This window comes from Taudactylus pleione, unplaced genomic scaffold, assembly GCF_031769625.1.
Source record: "Taudactylus pleione unplaced genomic scaffold, aTauple2 ptg000329l, whole genome shotgun sequence".
Classification (NCBI taxonomy): Eukaryota; Metazoa; Chordata; class Amphibia; order Anura; family Myobatrachidae; genus Taudactylus; species Taudactylus pleione.
In genome coordinates, this window is record NW_028284730.1 from 5368059 (window position 1) to 5386682 (window position 18624).

At 41.4% G+C, this 18624-nt stretch overlaps 1 protein-coding gene across 2 annotated transcripts in view; it reads right to left on the reverse strand.

Moving 5' to 3' along the window:
• Positions 1-606: 606 nt before the first annotated feature.
• Positions 607-18624, reverse strand: part of RETSAT (retinol saturase) — a 36648-nt gene continuing 18630 nt past the window's right edge. Inside the window, exons 6-11 of one of the 2 annotated variants that reach the window (XM_088443357.1) lie at positions 15974-16096; positions 14874-15012; positions 8941-9050; positions 7449-7615; positions 6960-7119; positions 607-4604 (exon numbers count right to left, since the gene is read on the reverse strand). In XM_088443357.1, coding sequence (XP_088299483.1) covers positions 4459-4604; positions 6960-7119; positions 7449-7615; positions 8941-9050; positions 14874-15012; positions 15974-16096 — 845 coding nt within the window. In that variant the 3' untranslated portion in view covers positions 607-4458. Of the gene's footprint in view, positions 4605-6594; positions 6755-6959; positions 7120-7448; positions 7616-8940; positions 9051-14873; positions 15013-15973; positions 16097-18624 lie in introns of those variants that run through there. The other variant, XM_088443356.1, reaches the window with a different exon arrangement.

The window sequence follows — 18624 nt, forward strand, 5'->3', positions numbered from 1 at the left end:
GTGTATATGTAGCAAATATCAGTGGCAAGGAGGTCCGAGAACAGTATGTACTCTGCGGCGGTAGCTGAACTCACCTGCAAAGGTATTTGAGGTGTGCTGGTAACACCTGGGTTGGGAATCGGTGGCTGTGTTCAGGGCTGCCATCAGAAATTGTGGGGCAGATAGCTCCATGTGTAGGGTGTGTGACTGTCATGGGAGAGATGATAGGTTTGAGTCCTTGTGACTGAAGGTGTTTGCGGAGGTGGCTACATGGAGGGGGAGTTGGCCACGGAGGAGATAGGGAGGAAGAGGAAGCTACACGTGAGAATGATTATAAACAGAAAATTGGCAGGCCCAAGCAGCGCCCCCTGTCCTGCGGGACCCTGTGCCGTGGCATATGTCGCACCACCCTAGTTATGGCCCTTCCCATAGTAACCAATCAGGCGTTAGCTTTTACTTTAAAAACTGTACTTTAAAAATGACAGAATCTGATTGGTTGCTGTGGGTAACAATGCCTTGTTTTCACAAATGCCTTATATTGAGAGATAAGAGAGGAAATTCCTCTACGTGTAAGGAAACAAGACGCTGACAATATAAAGAGAAATAAACACACGTTTAGCTGTAAAATGTATGCTTTATTACCTATCGTGTAAAGAATTTTTCATCAGTTAATTAATACATTTTCTTTAATCAGGCTTTACTCTGCCTAATATTTTTTTCATCAGTATCTTACACAGCCTTCAGATCCTGGACGAGATGTACTAAGCATTGCATCCGCAATGCGGTACATACCACCTGTCTGCGCTGGGGTGGTGATGGGAGGGATCCGATCGGATCCCTCCTAAGGGGGAGCATCCTAATAAGAAGACCATAGGCTTCTATTGGGTAAAGCCGCCTGAAGGCGGAGTTACCTACCGGAACGACTTTGAACATATGGGGAATGTAGTAAAACTCTATTTTTGGGGGTTTTACCGCATTTTTCCTTTTAGTACATCCCGCCCCGTTTGGTGTCCCTGCATATAATTAATCACGGCAGCAATGGGCAGTATATGATATCACAGTACAGAATATCACGGTACATCATTACGATTATTATTATTTTTTAAACTAAATTAATTTGCAGGATTGTACAACAGTCTTACTATTGTACAGTGTATCTGTATTCCATACCTAGCCTACTGTGTGTGGGCTCTGTGGCCTTGAACCTCATATTTGTTCATATCTTGCAGGACATACCCTTTCGATAAGGAAATAGCAGGTATTCACCAATTTTCGACCATGGATCATGTAAAAGTATAAATTGAATAAATAAGTTGATCTGTATACTGTAGGTATAATTTCTCTATAACAAACATAGCCAAGGACTAAACGATAGATCTTTCACCAAAATACTTTTGAAAATATTCCATAGGTCTTCCCAAAACTGATAAATATGTGGGCACGCCCATACATGATGGACGATTGAGTCGTCCTCACTATTGCATCTCTCGCAATTAGGAAATTATGCTCTTTTCATTTTGTGCAGCTGTTTGCGATAGCCGCAAAAATTGCCAGTTGTTTGAACCGTTTCCACAGCAACAAACATCTCAGATTTTCTTTCTCGGCCCCTAAAGGTGCACTGGAAAATCTGCGACATAGCTCTCCCACAATGCTCTGCAATGTAAGCGCTCACACACACACAATGCCAAGAATTAAAACGAAGGAAATGTTACATGCAGTGTGCCACATGTAAAGCTGTGGACATAAATTTGAAAACATTTGGTAGACATTCCCCAGGTATGACATCTTAATAAGATTGATCTTAGGAGTCTATTTACTAAGCAGTGTTATGAGACAGAGGGCCTAATTCAGACGCGCTCGCAAGTGGGTCGATGGTGGGGTACTGCGCACGCGCGGCATGTGTATGTGCAAGCCCCGGAGTGAGAGAGAGATTCTCTCTAGCTCCGGGACTCACTACAAAAGGGGCGGCTGTCTGTGTTGATCGACAGCTCGCCCCGAAGGAACGCCTGCCGTTTGTGGGAGGCACCACTGACATCACCGGTGATGTCAGTGAAGAGCTTCCTGCTCTGTTAGAACAAGAAGCTCTCTGGGGCTTGCAACGGACGAGACCCTACCACAAGGGTCTCGTCGCAAGCCCCGATGGTTGCGACCATCACCATCGTTATTGCTTCTGCAGTTATCTGCTAATTGGACTGCCATCCCAAAGGAATTTCATTTGGTAACTATTCGCTGTATTTGAACGTATACCTATTTCATATTGACTACTCACCTGGACATTATCAATAGTTCATCAATTTCCCATCAAGGATTTCCATAGAGTAGAATAGAGTAGAATAATTATATGACTCACACTTCATGCTCCCAATAGAGTTTTTATTACCAATCAATTTTATATGTAATAATTGTTTATAATAAATGTGTATATTGTCTTTTTAGACATCCGCTTCTCATCTATTTATTTTCTTTGGGATTTTTGATTTTTACATTTTCAAAGTATTATTAGATAATGGGGTAGATGTATTATAGCGGCACTTACCGTACCGCTATAACGCTTCCCGCTTCGCCTCTTTACCGAGGCGAAGCAGAAAGCACTACCGATGAGATGTATAAACATCTCATCGGCCGGAGAGGGGGAGCGTTAACTCCCCCCTCCGGCGCTACCCGCTAGAGACAGCAGCGCATCAGCCTAGTGCTGATGCGCTGTGTCTCTGTCCCGGCCGGCTACATTGAGCATGCGCTGGATCTCGCAAGTATCGCGAGATCCCCGCGTGGAGCCCTGGAGCCGGCAGCCGCCGCAGCAGGGACAGCGCTGTCCCTGCTGTGGGTATAGGCTAGCGCCAGGCTGTAGCTGTCGATAACAACAGCAACAACTGGACGAACGGTCATGCGGTATGACCGTTCGTACATGGCCCTGCCGCTCGGCGCTGCTATCTTGTAGATTTACCGCCCAGACCCCCGAAAATACATCGGGGAGAAGCGGTATCAGCGCACATAACGTGCGCTGATACCGCTTCAGGGCTTCGTACATCTCCCCCAATAAGCGCCAATCTTTTTACTCTTTTGCATATCTATTTAGAGGCTGACTACCTCTGATTGGCTGCTATTTGACAGCGCACCTAATCATCCCTCTATACATTTTTCAAACACAGCCTGTGAGATGACAGTTGGGAGCTGATTGGCTGGCACCTTATCATTTTTCACTCTGTCTCATAACACTGCTTAGTAACCAGTCCCCTTAATCTTTAAATTGTGTCATGTTGTCACATGTTTCAGTTGGATATAATAAGAAATTATTAAATTAGATTTAAAATAAATTCTTAGGCGCATATTTACTAAAGAGAAGGTTTTTAGAAGTGGAGATGTTGCCCATAGCAACCAATCAGATTCTAGCTATTATCTTCTAGAAGGTGCTAGACAAATGTTAGTAGAATCTGATTGGTTGTTATGGGCAACATCTCCACTTCTAAATATCTGCATTTTGGTAAATATACCCTTTATTCTCCTCTAGCATGTCTAAGTGCCTTTCTTTATACACTTAAGCAATATGCCCCAAATCAGATTAGGAATAAACACTGGTTAGTTTACATTGTCACTTGGGGGTATATTTACTAAAGTGCGGGTTTATAGAAGTGGAGATGTTGCCCATAGTAACCGATTAGATTCTAGTTATCTTCTAGACGGTGCTAAATGAATGATAAGTAGAATTTGATTACCACTACTATAAACCCACTCTTTAGTAAATATATCACTTATTTTTGGAGCAGTATCACTAATGTTGTCTACCAATGAAGGGCCGATGACATTTGTCCCTTTTACAAACTCTCTTGCTTCTCGCTCTCAGAACTGGGTTTTGCCCCTTCAATTGACAATATATATTATTATTTTACAACAATGGTGGACATTATCATTAATTTACAAATATAAGAAGCTTTATACATATTATAAAAATATAAGGGCAATATTACTACATTTGTACTATACCAGCGAGTCAGCGACACTAATTTTAATTTAAATACAGTACATTATGTATGGAAGAATGTTTTTCTCTACAGTAGTGCTTTGTAAAACGGTGATTTTTTTTTGTTAGCTATTTGGCTTGTATTATATCATGTGGTTTTTAAATGTCCTATCTGGACAAACCATTTGTCATTGAGATTAAACAGAGTAAAACAGATGATTCTTGGTAGATTTGCTGAAGTGCTGACTTTTAGCAACGTTGGAGAATGGTCGGTGATCCCTTAGAGGAGGTACAAGATTTTACATCAATATAGCACATGCTTTCCTGACTCACGGCGGCTACAGCCCAGAGCCACCAAGAGGATTTAGGTTACACCTATTAAGTGTGGGATCACAACTGGGCACGTTTACGGTAACAGAATTAGGAAAAAAAGAAACATCTACTCCTCAGTCTAATTTAATGTGCAACAGTGCATATGACCGTGGTCGCTTCTCTTACAGTCCCTTCTGGGGGGTTGGAGTTCACTCAAACTTTTTAGCTTTATTCTGCACAATCCGACTTCGTAGTTTCAAGAGGTCAAAAAACAGGTTCCGTCCCAAGATATCTGATGCACATATTAGGGATCCGGTCAGAGCCCCAACAAAACCACAAAGGAGGATGTCTTGACCTGAAACAGAAAACAGAAGGTGATGTCCTGAGACAAGAGGTATATGCAGCAAGACCAGCTACTCAAAGGCCTGAGCCTGCCCATCAACAGCTCTGTGGATCACCAATCATAGGAACAGTATCTGACAAATAGAAAGGACTTAAATCATATTTTAAAGTTTGACATCTGAGAGGAATGCATCACTGTGTAACTGGTAGGGGTGTGCGCCGACCCCTGTGTTTTGGTTTTGGATCCGTATCTCCTTCAAGGTTTTGGATCTGGATTTGGTTTTGCAAACCACCCTCAAGTGTTTTGGATCTGGATTTTTAAAATAAAAAATATATAAAAAGTTTTAAAAACAGTTAAAATCATGTCATTTATGCAATCCAAAACCCGAAATCCGGATTTAAGATCCGAATTCCAAACCGCAAAAAGATCAGAACTGCGACCCGGATTTACCCGGATCTCTTCAGGAGATTGGAAGCGCGACTCGGATTTACAAAATTCCTGTGGATTCGGATTTCTGGAGAACCGAACCGCACATCTCTAGTAACTGGTGACCAATCTCCACATATAGCGGTGTTGTGTAAAGTGGTAGGAGGAAGGAGGATGCTGTGCTGGACCATAGGATCCCTCATGGAGGGGGAAATGTCTCAGATTGCAAAAAAAAAACCATACAATCTTTCCCGACTAGCATAGAAGCTGATCGCGACCGTGCCACCAAAAATTGCGCCCATATGATTAAATAGAACTTGCCAGGGAAATTTTGTTTGCTGTCCCAGCAAACAAACAATAACTAACCGTTAGTATAAAAGCTTGTGCCTACCCAGTAACACAGAGGGACATGCGCATAGACCGACACAGACCTCTGACAGAAAAGGAATCTGCTGTGGCTGATGGGTGTGACGCGCTGTGATTGACAGCTAGAGCCTTCTCATAATGGCGTTAGCTGGTTTGTTAAAGGTACAATTACATTTCATTAAGCAATCTTGATACATTTCATATATAAACCAATGCCATGGCAGTCTATGGAGCGAGGATTTCTTCTCAGTACAGACCAGTTACTTTTGAATTGCTTTAATGAAAAAGGAGATTTCTAACATAACTTGAATGTATCATTCATAAGCACAAAAACCACCCCGTGAGTGCTGGTAATGCATTGTTTTCCGCACCATTAGTGCTGGGTACATTTCACCCATATGACCTAGGCACTGCAATGTGGCACAATGTTAACTGGGGCAGTGTAAGGTGTAAAAATATCAACTGGGGTCACTGTAATGTGGCATAATGTGAACTGCGGGCCCTGTAATGTGCACTATGAACTGGGGGCACAACGATGTTGCATAATATGAAGTGAGGCCACTACAATGTGGCATAATATGAAGCGGGGTCACTATGATGTGGCATAATATGAACTGGTGGTACTACTATGGGCTATAATATTAACTAGGGCACTACTATGAGGCATAAAAATGAACAACTGCTGTGGAGAGAGGCGTCTCTCTAATAGTATTGGGCAGGGGCTCCTTTAAAATGTTATGAGGGCCCACGAAGTTCTGCCCACGGCCCTGCAGGACATTCAGGGGTGGCGGGCCAGCAGGGTTATTGCCCGGGGTGCTGTGGCCTGTGGGCACAGCTGCAGTCACCTCGCCAGCACCATCTGTTAGGAGGTGCTCCTGTTTACTTTACTGCCAGCCAACAGCCATCCGACACACGGGTCTTTCTGACCTCTAGAAATCAGTGTTTTTCTTAAAAATATAATTTGAAGCATGTAATAATTCACTTTATCCAGGATCAAATTAACTGTGAGGAAATGTGAATTCCTACCCTTAGGTGGTATTTTAATGACGGTGGCATATAGTGATTCATATTACACCATCACCAATACATCTACCATCTGATTTTAGCAGTGGAGATCAATTGGACTATCAGGAGTGGCTCAAGGGGTGGGCTGATAGGGAAATCACCTGGAGCGCAGTAGCCTGGAAGGGCGCAGCCGCAGTCAGCCCGGCCCCACAGTCTCCGCATTGTTCTGTCTCCCCTCCTGGTCTGTGCAGCTGCTGCCTCTGCTCCATTCTGCGGCTCCTTCTCCCGCTACATACTGCCTCCCCTCCCCCCTTCTCTGTCCAGTGATGCACAACAGCGATGCTAACTGCATCCATCTCAGGCCCCTAGTGCAGGGAGCATGCAGAACACAGTCATATCCAAGTGTATAAAATAGGTAACTGCTGATATAAATACATGGTTGAAGGTTATAAAATAAAGGTGGCAAGAGGTACAAGACAATAAATTGGTTACCAGACGTTGGACAGCCACCTTAAACCTTCAGTTTTGAGTCAGTGCGACAGGAAAGCCACAAGTATCCCCACAACTCACCTGTCAGGTAGAGTCCCTTGATGGGGGTTTTAGCTCTCATGGTCGTTACAGTTTCAGGACTCATCCGGGCAATATCATGCTCTGCCCCGTAGAACTCTCCTCGTGGAGCACCAAGGTAGTGATTGTTAGTGATGGGGGATCCGCTGGTGTAGCAATCAATCTGCGATGTACAGAGATCAGAGATCATTCCAAGAGCAACACCCAAAGCAGTAATCTCACATTTCTATTTGTGGGTCCAAATCCCAGGACTAATAGAAAACATATGGAAATTAAAAAGGAGATGCCAAACTTTTGACATTGTTGGAAAAAAAGAAACTACTCATAAATATAACCTCAGCCCACAAAGACAGAGACAGACAAGGTTTTCTCATTGGCTGGTGGACATAGAGATGACCTGGCCATATCGTATCAGTTTTCCTTATCCATCAATTTAGCCCTTACTTAATAACCAGCATTTTGTTATTTTTCCCCTGGCTTTGTCCCACTCACCTTGTCCTTGATCTGAGGGAAGATCTGTATGGTGGTCTCCAGCATGGCCTCAGCAAATGTATTCTTCACACTCTCATAGTCTAGTCCTCGTTTCTGCACCTTCTTGTTCACCCACTCCTCAAACCACTCGTAGGAGGCGAAGGTGAGAGCAGTCAGGGTGGACTTCCCTGGGAAAGGAGTTGCACAGGTTTTCCATATGAGAAGCAGACAAGGCCAAATGGAATCAAAGACCGTGGCTATGTGTTAATGTTTAATTCTAGCAGTACAGCATGAGCTGGCATTAACCAAAATTCAGTCAATGATATAGTACATTTATATTAAGGCTGCATCTAAAACACTGCAATTCTCCCATAGAGAATTCCAGAGGGGGGGCATGGTGTTTAAGGGGCTACACCTCAAAAGCTGTTGGAGGTACTGAGCTGAAATTTGGCACGGGCGGGTAGAACTGTCTCTCGGTGCTGCATGCCAAATTTCAAGGCAAAAACATAAAAATTTAGGATTTGGGAGTAATCTAAAGTTCCAACTGTCAGTTTTTTCTGACATTCTCAATTAAGACCACTTTTCTGCTGTTCTCTATGGGGGATTTTTGGGAAGGCATAACTCAGAGTAGGGGGCGAATTTAGACTTGGGGTTTGTTTTATTAGGTAGCTATTGGCCAGGGTACGTACTTTTGGGGTTCAGGTAAATTAGAATGTTACAGTTTTTAAACTATTACCTCAAGAATGCGCCATTGCAGAGATAGGAAATTTCAACTTGTTGCGCAGCCTCAGTAGGAGCCTCCAGCAGGTGTACTGACACTGTGGCTTCACTTGGGTGCAAAAAGATGGCCGTCGTTTGCGGGCTTTAGCGGTGGTGGGCTCGGGGAAAAGAAGTGGCCATTAGCTGCAGCGGGATCCGGGGGAAAGGCCTGGGGGGGTAGCGGGCGTTAGCTGCGGCCGGGACCCGGGGATGTTAGCAGGCCTTAGCGGCGGCGGTACGGGCGGCAGTGCGGACGGCAGTGGTGCAGGCGTTAGGACCCGGGGGAGGTAGCAGCACACAGATGCAGGTTTGGATCTGGAAGATCCGTGATACCTGCTTCTGTTTTTAAAAGAACATAAAAAAAAAAATAAAGAAGATGGCGCGGCCCTGTTCCACCCCCCCTGACACACTGGGGGGGTGGCTGCGTATCGTATCGCAGTGCATAATTTATGCACGCCCCTGCAACACCGTTGAAACGCACTGGCATGCCTGTGTTCGCCCGACCATCCCCCCGTCACCACCCACAAACGGCACTTCCTGTCAATCACTCTGCGATCGGTCTGCATCGCCACTGCGATCGTAGTTCCGATCGCATCGGCTGGTTCGCGCACAGTGTAGCATACGCAGTGGGAAGGACTTGGGGCATGCACATGAGGTAGGCATAAGTGTGACTCATAATCAGGCCCAGTGTATTTTCAGCGAAACGCGCAGATTACAGATTGTGAGTATCATAAGCATCCCTCAATAGGCTTACCTGGGCACCGCTCCTCATGGGTGGGATCTTTTGCAGAAGGAGAGGAGATATACAGCATCGGAACATGATTCGGGGCATCATCTGCAGAGGCATCAAAAAACTTTTTCTCCCTGTATAGAACAAGAATACATTTCATCCATTACACATAAAAGAATTTGTCTTTACTTAAGGAAAAGGGGAAGGGGAAAGATCGTCGCACTGACCGATTATTATATATAGTTGTAACAAACCGTTATTCCTATCATATATTCAATTAATTGTGGATGTTTATTAAGGCAACGGAGGTGCTCACTAGAGTTATGATATATGGATCACAAGGGAGAAGGATAGAAAAGAACTCTGTTTTGTGAGCACTCAATTTATGTACTATAAGGATTTAAAAATTAACTTTTAATAGATAATATTAAAACGACAAGAAAGTTCAACAGGAAAAAACTTAGATAGTTAGACAATGACAATTGCAATGCATCATTCCATCTCACTGAGTACGCTTGGATGTATCCCTATTAACGTATCTGAGAAATATACTTCAATGCTATTCTAAAAAGATTTATTATATACATTCAAAAACAAACATACACTGAAGATTAGAAAAAACGTACAAAAAAAGATATTCCCCTACTTTTGTAATAATGGCGAAATATTGCACAGTAAATTTTATAATTTTCAAAAGCATCAATACATATCATAGACTTCAATACATTTGTCTAAATTATACTGTATATAAATGAAAATAAAGTGTAAGGATAATCAGGGTATAGAAGCCGTAAATTCGTGATTCTGCTACTCCTCACCCGGAACTAAGTCCTTCTATGAGGAGTGAGTGACCATAAATAACAGGTTGCCCATAGAAACAACAGAGTAACAGTGATTTTTCTCAGATGTTCGTTTCTGCTGTTGTGGGTCTTACTAATTAAGCATTGGACCCACAATGAGAGAATTACTGATCCTGAGGTAGTCAGCAGTTAATAGAGGGACAGACAATGAAGTCCAGAATGCATATAAAGCACAATCCACCTATATCACATAATAACATCCATCTATGCTTATATAGTGAAGTAAATTGAATATCCCTACAACTGATTATTTAGAATAATAGAAAATAGTTTGTTTCCAAGTTTGAGTCTAAATAGTTACATATATCAGAAAACAGACTGATACATATCAGTTTTTAGAGAAAAATGGCAAAATAAATATCCAAGTGGATTCTGAATAAGGAAATGAATGAGACCCTGTAGCTTGTGTTATAAAGGATCTGTCTCATTTTTTATATACCATATATTATATCATATATTGCCTTGCTGCATTTTTAAGTATTGTTACAAGGATTCTTGCCCAAGGATTTTTCCTAATGACAAATCCCAGTATGTAACATAAAGTCACATTTACAGCAGATGCCTGTTGTAATATTGGTATATTCAGCAAAAATGTTTGTACCAGAAAACATGGACCTGCTTAGTAGTATCAATAAACCAGCTCCGTTAGTAGAGAATAAGCAAAAAATAACCTAATTGGATATAACATATTTACTGTTCAGGGACATACAGCAAGTAAACAGAATAGTGCTGTCTAACCCTGATAGATCCGCACACTTAATATGACAAATACAAAAAGTGGTATATACAGACTTTGAAGTCAGGGTCTCCGTGCTGCGCAGTCACAGGAGCCCTTGCCGCTGCTACTGCTGCTGCCGACGCGCGTTTCGACGATCTGGCTTGATCACGGGGGAATGGTGTAGAGCAGGGTCACCGGTCGCTCTGGATAATAACGGGGAGGAGACCAATCATCTACTCCCAGGTTCTGAGTGTCAGCTAAGTCTGCCAATGGAAGACTGAAAAACTCAGCTGTCTTATTGCGATCTATCAGACACGTGAAGTGTGGCCAAAACTAATTAGGTTTACAACCACTTCAGCCATGTCGCTATAGTAAAATTAATTGCCTGTGCTTATAAATAGGTATATTCATACTTAATAGAAAGAAACGGAATAAATCAGAAATAATTGCAAAAAATTATCCTGATATACATAAGTATTATTGACAATCTAATGATGACCAGAAAAAGATGAAATAGTAAAGAAATTCTGTTTTAATATGATTTCAACTATAGTGAAAGAAAATAGCAATGTTATAATGTTAGAAAAAAATTTTGGGGGAAAAAATTGTTTATATACAGGAGATTCAAAAAAGAAGAAAAAGAAAAAAGGGGAAAAGAAGAGGGGGAAAGAAAAAGGGGGAAGAAAACAGAAAGATTACAGTTAATACTTCCTCAAGAAACGATTCTACTAAAAGAATCAATTAAAAAAGGAAATATATAATATATAGTAAATAATACTAGGACCCTAATTGGTCATATAGCTGACATAGCATCTTAATTACTCAAATTTAATAAGCATTACTGATATATCACAAAAATATGATACACTTATAGATTCTATATATAAGAAATTATAAAAATGATAACACCTGAGTGTGTGATGTGCTGAAGTGAAAGATAATGCATAATAAAATTAAAGGTGTGAAGGATGACATATTCATCTATAGTGTGTGTACAAGAAGTGACTAATTGCATAATTTACAAAAATGTGTGAATATATTACGGTTGTGATTATGATATGTATTGTGAAAAATATAAAATAAATTGTCTAAAGTCTAAGTGTAAAGTGAACGTAAAAAAATTGGTTGTACTAGTGTAAAAAATTATATTAAACTAAGAGTGAATAAAAAGTGTAAAAAATATATATAGATGTTCTTAAGGAACATATAAAATGACTAAAAAAAACATATCTCTATGTGCATCTTGTAGAAGCTAAAGTAGTTGATTTGTATGCATAGTCAACGGAGTGACATTGAATAAGTGTTGTAATTCAGAAGAATGCTTTTAATAAGGAAATAAAATAATTTGAAAACTGGTGGATGTATACATATATATCTCTACATATATATATATGTATGTATATACACATATCTCTTGTCTAGAATAAAGGAAAAGGAGAGATTAGATACAAGGTGGCTATAATCATATAGATAAGTGTACTCTTCAAGGTATGGAGGCAAATTTGGAATAAAAGGCATAAAAAGGGGAAAAAAAGAATGAGAAGAATCCACAAAGATGGAGGATTTAGAGGAAGGGACTGTAGCTATTATATTCATTTAATCCACAGGGAATGAGAGTTCCAAGCCTGAAAATCCATTCTGTTTCTTTCCGAAGTAATGCGGTACCCAGATCCCCTCTTCTGATACCCATTTGTATTTTTTCTAAACAAATTGCTCTCAATTGTCCTGGATTGCTTTGATGTTTCTGGAGAAAGTGCCTCGCTACTGAGGTAAGTTTTTTCATTTTAGTTATATCAGACCTAGCATTTCGGATGTTACTTGTGTGCTCAAAGATCCTAATCTTGAAAGCTCGAGTGGTCATGCCCACATATTTATACCCACATTGGCAGGTTAAACAATAAATGACACCAACGGTGTTACAGTTGAAAAACTGTCGTATTGTAATCTCTTTGCCATATTTATCTTGTACTTTATTGGTTTTCTTAATAAAGTCACACGCTTTACAGCCACCACAGGGATAAGTTCCTTCCATCAGTGGTTTCCTTTTGGGACATGTTTCATAATGACTATGAGTGAGGAGGTCTCCCAAATTCTTGGCCCTCCTCCAACTCATAGGTACTTTTGCCTTCAGGTGGGTTCTTAGATCTGTATCCAAAAAAAGAATGGACCAATGTCGTTGTAAAATATTTTGAAGTTCTTTCCATTCCCTACAATAGTCTCCCACAAATCTAATGATTTTACCTTCCTCTTTGTTCTTTGGTTTTGGGAAAACAAGGGTTTCTCTATCAATGTTTTTGATTGCATATCTTGCCCTTTTGATGGAACGATTGCTATACCCCCTATTCTTTAGTCTCAGGGATAGATCTTTACATTGTAAGTCAAAATCAACCTCATTTGAACAATTCCGCCGAAGACGGAGAAATTCTCCTTTAGGCAAATTTGAGATTGTGGGAGGAAAATGACAGCTCTTCTCATGTAAGAGACTGTTAGTAGCTGTAGATTTTCTATATAAATTGGTGGTAATCTCTCCAGTGATCTCTTTACATATTTTTAAGTCAAGGAATGGAATACTCTCCCTACTCATCTCCCAAGTAAACTTCAAATTAAGTTGATTGGCATTTAGGGTTTCCATAAATTCTAAGAAAACTTGTTCTCCTCCACTCCAAATGACAAAAACATTGTCTATGTATCGTAACCACTGTACGACATATTGCGTGTATTCGTCATGTATTTCTGAAAAAACAACCTCACATTCCCACCAGCCTAAAAAAAGGTTGGCGTATGTGGGTGCACAGGTTGAACCCATGGCTGTGCCCCTCGTTTGTAAAACTTGCCTTGGAATGTGAAGTAGTTTTTATGGAGGATAAATGATAGGAGGTCTATGATGAAGTTGTTAAAATCACTTATTCCAGCCATGTCAAGGAAGTATTTTGCTGCTCTTAAACCGTCCTCGTGTCTAATGGAGGTATAAAGTGACTCTACATCTATAGAAATCAAGAGGTGATGACTCTCCAATTTAACCCCATGTATCTTTTGAAGGACTTCTCTCGTGTCCTTAAGATATGATGATAAAGATGTTACATGATCTCTCAGATGCAGATCCACAAATTGACTTCCTTGCTCCGTGAGACTCCCTATTCCAGAGACAATAGGTCTCCCCGGAGGATTGGTAATATTTTTATGCACTTTGGGAAGTGCATAAAAAGTGGGTATTTTGGGATTCTTCACCTGTAGGAAGTCCGATTCTTCTTTGGTTATAATTCCTTCATGTGATGCTTCAGTAATCATTCTATTATATAGAGTCAAAAATCTATCTGTGGGATCAAACATTAATAGTTTATAGCAGGAAGTGTCTTGCAGTTGTCTCAAAACTTCTTTTTCATACATGTTCCTAGGCCATATAACAACATTTCCTCCCTTATCTGAAGGTTTAATTATTACATTGTCCCATTTCTGTATTTGTTTCAATGCTATTTTTTCAGATTGTGAGATATTTTGACTCAACTGATACTGGTGTGGCATAGTTTTTAGCAGCTTATCCATGTCCCTAGAGACCAAATCCATGAATACTTGAACAGGAGCACAGGTATTTTCCTGCGGAAAAAAAGTAGATTTACGTCTACAAATAGGTCTTGGCCTGATGGTGGTTATTGTTTGTATAGGAGTAGAGCTTCCCTCTAGCTCCTCCAAAATGTCCAATGCTTCTAAATCTAGATCTGTATTTAGCATTACTGTTCCTCCTTCATCTGAAAGAGACATGGATTCATGATGTTCAACAGATGGAATGATTTTATTGCTAACCTTCATTCTCTCCTGATTGGAGAAAAATTTGGTCAGCAATAGCTTTCTCCCAAATAAATGTAAATCTTTTTCCCAAGAAAAGCGATCGAAACTGATATTGGGAGAAAAGGTAAGGCCTTTTTTAAGTAAAGATAGTTGTTCTGGTGTAATGATTTTATCTGATAGATTAATTACCTATTAAAAGTTAATTTTTAAATCCTTATAGTACATAAATTGAGTGCTCACAAAACAGAGTTCTTTTCTATCCTTCTCCCTTGTGATACATAAAAGAATTTAGCAATGAGCAATATCTATATCTAATGAGTAAATCAGATGTAAACAGTTTGCGTTTCAGGTTTAGTGGTCTCTTAAGCAGCCTCCTTCAGCCGAAAGGCATAATAAGCATCATACTGGAGAATGTTAGTGGCCCTAGGTGTCAGCTCAGGTGTCAGCTCCCTCTTGCTGCTGAAATGCGTCCATTATTTGTATTAGAACATATAGAAAGACAGTCCTAATTCTCGCACATGTAATGGCCAGAAGTGTGTACTTTCTGGTTATACCCCAAGGCGTAGAAGGGTAGGTAAGAAGCTGGTACGTACATTTTCTTCAGGTCTGTGTCTTGGATGTAGATGTAATTACTGGCAGGAAGCTGGAGTTCTTCCTTTGTGCCCTTAAGGCCAATGAAGAGACTGAAACCCCCTCTTCCATGGCGCATCATGCCCAGCTGAGACTGGATCGCTGTTTGGGAGAATAAAGAGTTAAACCAGAATACAAATGGAAAACGGAAAGTAAGATGTGATGGTGGAATATGGAGGAAGGGTGCAATGGCGGTCACATCCCCTGACACTGCTTTCTCTAAAACACAACTAAATCCTAGATGCATTTATTATATGGGCTGTAAGAAAATTATGGCCCTGAGTCAGAGCCGGACGCAAGTGGCTGCTCGTTCGCTCCGAGCGATGTTTGCCCAACTGCGCATGCGTATGGATCGTAATACGCATGCGCGAACCACTCAGTGCGGCCGAAATTCATGTGCTCGCAAAATAGCGAATGCCTGATAATTTGAGTGACAGAAAGAGGCATATGTGGGTGGTAACAGGGGAAGGTGCTTGAAAACGGGGAGTGGAGATCCGATCGCAGGCGTGCTTAAAGGTCAAAACGGGCGTTTTATGGGTGTGCATAGTTAAAACAGCAACGTCATTGACCACGTCACTGGGTTATTTTATAGCCAGAACTGCTCGCAAAATTGTGGTAGCAAAAACCAACCACAAGAATAGCGAGCAGTTCATACCCTGGTTGATGTACTCGATTAATCTAATAAATAGCGGACATGACGTAGGATGCGAGCGGCCAGGGGGCGTATTTTTCCAAAAAACGAACGCAAGTTTTGATCGCTCGTTCAGACCTAGAGGCGTGAACAGACTGCAAACAGCGAACGGTTCATTTGAATAGCCACCCCTTGTTTTAGAACGAACGACCGCAAATAGCGAGTGGCTCTGAATGAGGGCCAATATTTTTATTGTAGTTTTATGCTCCTCGAAAGTTACTTTTATCCATTACCTGCTATTGTTGTCCACAAAATATATTAGCGTGTGACCAAAGGCTCAAAAATGAGCACCTTGTTTAAAGTAACCAAAACTACCAGGGCTTGTCTAATGTAATAGGTGACAGTGACAGCACATCTCTGGATTCCACGTACCTGGCAGGACCTTCACCTCAGGAGGGAGAAGCTTCTCGTATGTGTTAAAGATCCCAGCATCAGAAATCACAATGGGAGCGAAAATATTGACAGGATCCATACCTTTCCCTTTTACTACAACACCTGCAAGGATACCGGAAACGAGCAACTGTCATGAATCACGGCGTATGCGTATAAGTTCCAGTAACGTACGTTTCTGATTAACAGATTACCAGATGACAGATCTAATCTCCTCACAGCCGTAGCACTCATATGAAAAATATTAATATCATAATTACCTTTATGTGCAATTAAAATCCAAAGAGGTCATTTCTGTTAGGCGCTATTTGCGGCAAAAAGAAATTAAGATTTTGCCTGGATGCATGAAACTCCGCCAGGGACAGGGGCTCATTCCTGCAGCGATTAGAAGTGAAGTGAGGACTTCTACCTCGGGAGCCGTGTGCACTGCTGCCCATGCGTGGTCTGCTGAATACATATGCGCGAGTGGCGAGTGCCTACGGATCCCTCTCCCGGTACTTTTTGCGAAGTGTAGCCCATAGGTTACAATGGCGAATGCCAACATCAGCTTGGTAAATTTGGCAAAAAAGCAGCCCTCATAGAAACATATAGGGGCTGCTTTTGAAAGCAAAAACGGGAGGTTGCAGCACATATTTCCGATATTTCCTGCAGTCCCCCGTACATACATTCAGGGGATACTTATCATTTGTGGGTACCCCAAAAAATTTGTGTTTTGGGGGATATATATTGCAAATATACAAATAGTCCTCAAAATGTTTCAAACAGAAAAGAGGAGACGTATCAAACTTTGGAGAGAGGTAAATTGGAGAAGTTGCCCAAAGCAACCAATCAGCTTCTGTCATTTATCTAGCACAGTCTATGAAATGGCAGAAGTTGATTGGTTGCTTTGGGCAACTTCTCCCATTTATCATTCTCCAAGGCTTGATACATCTCCCCTAAAGTCTGAAGACAAAATAGACTGCTCAGTCTTACCTGGAATCACAACCATGAGTTTGTCCTACAATAAAAGATAAGAGACTCAGCGCCACAGTCAGAGATGGACGCAAAGCCGATGTTTGTGCAGTTGAGCGATTATAGGTTGGCTGCTCAAGCATCTTAATCGCACTGCGCATACTTCATGTTTCAATACATATATGTTGTGCGCAGTGAGGATTTATTCGCAAAGTCAGTGAAAGGCAGGGACTGTTTGTGGGCGGCAACGGGGAGGTGGTGACTCAAACTCAGGCGTGTCGCCACCATTTCAGGGCTTGTCTCTGCCAGCGACTGCAATCCTGTATGCAGTAAAAATTGCTGTGGCATCTCCGTTCCCGCGGCCATTCTGCGTGACCATAGGGCTACTAAGAAGGCAAATTATGGACTGATCTGAGATTGATGCTGCATCTTTGTACGCAGTCGGTTGGATTTGCAAAGCTGCAGTTAGGCGTCTCACTGCAAATCACCATTTGCATATTTTCGCACATTCGCTGAGTACAAAATCTCAGCTGCGGCGGCGGCATTAGTGCACATCTCTGCATGTACAGTAGCTCTTATGTCAGTTTCTTTTCAAAGGGAAGCTGGCAGACTTTACACGGTCATGTTGTTACCTAGAGGACTGCAAGTCAATATTTATTACCAGTTATTTATATAGCACACACATATTCCGCAGTGGTTTACAGAGAATATTTGGCCACTCACATCAGTCCCTGTCTGTAGAGCTTACAATCTATATTCCCTACCACATGGTTTCCACAAAAAATAACCTACCAGTATATTTTTGGAGTGTGGGAGGAAACCGGAGTACCCGGAGGAAACCCACGCAAGCACAGGGAGAATATACAAACTCCACACATTTAGGGCCATGGTGGGAATTGAACCCATGACCTCATTGCTGTGAGGCAGTAACACTAACCATTACACCATCTGTGCTGCCCTGATGTCAATAAATTGTACTCTGCCCTACTAACTGCCATGCACTCTATTTTAGAGAGATCTACTTGTAGTCTAGTGAACATGTACTAATAAAACATTCCTAACAGCAAGGAAGAAACAGAGATAGCAACGTGTGTGTGTTTTCTGTCATATCTGAGTGTTTATAAAAGTCCACCGGTAGACTGGTGCCTTCTGGTATAGAAGTTTATAAACAGCCATAGACTTCAGGAGCATACGGTTAGACGCAAGTTCTGTGTACATTAATGCCATTTTTATCTGCATTTAGATGGCCAATTGCTGTTTTAAGGATTTGTATTACTTTGGATTGAATAGTTTTGTTTGTGTTGTTTTTCTTGAAGGACATGAACAACAAATGTAAATAAAGGTGTTCATCATCCAAATTTATAAAACTCCTAACACTCCCAACACGTATACAAACATGCCACATTGAATATAGCTTGGTTATTCAGAGAGCATGCTCCTAGCTTACACGTGACCGGAACAGACGAGTCTGCAGGCTTGCGTTCCTAATGCTTTACTGTTGGCATGGCACAGGACGAAGACTTTTGGAGGATGGCCTGGTGTCAAGAAGGGCAGCAAAGAAGCCACTTTTCTCCAGGAAAAACATCAGGGACAGACTGATATTCTGCAAAAGGTACAGGGATTGGACTGCTGAGGACTGGAAAAATGCTTACTGTAGAAGGAAAGGTGAGCGCTACCATCAG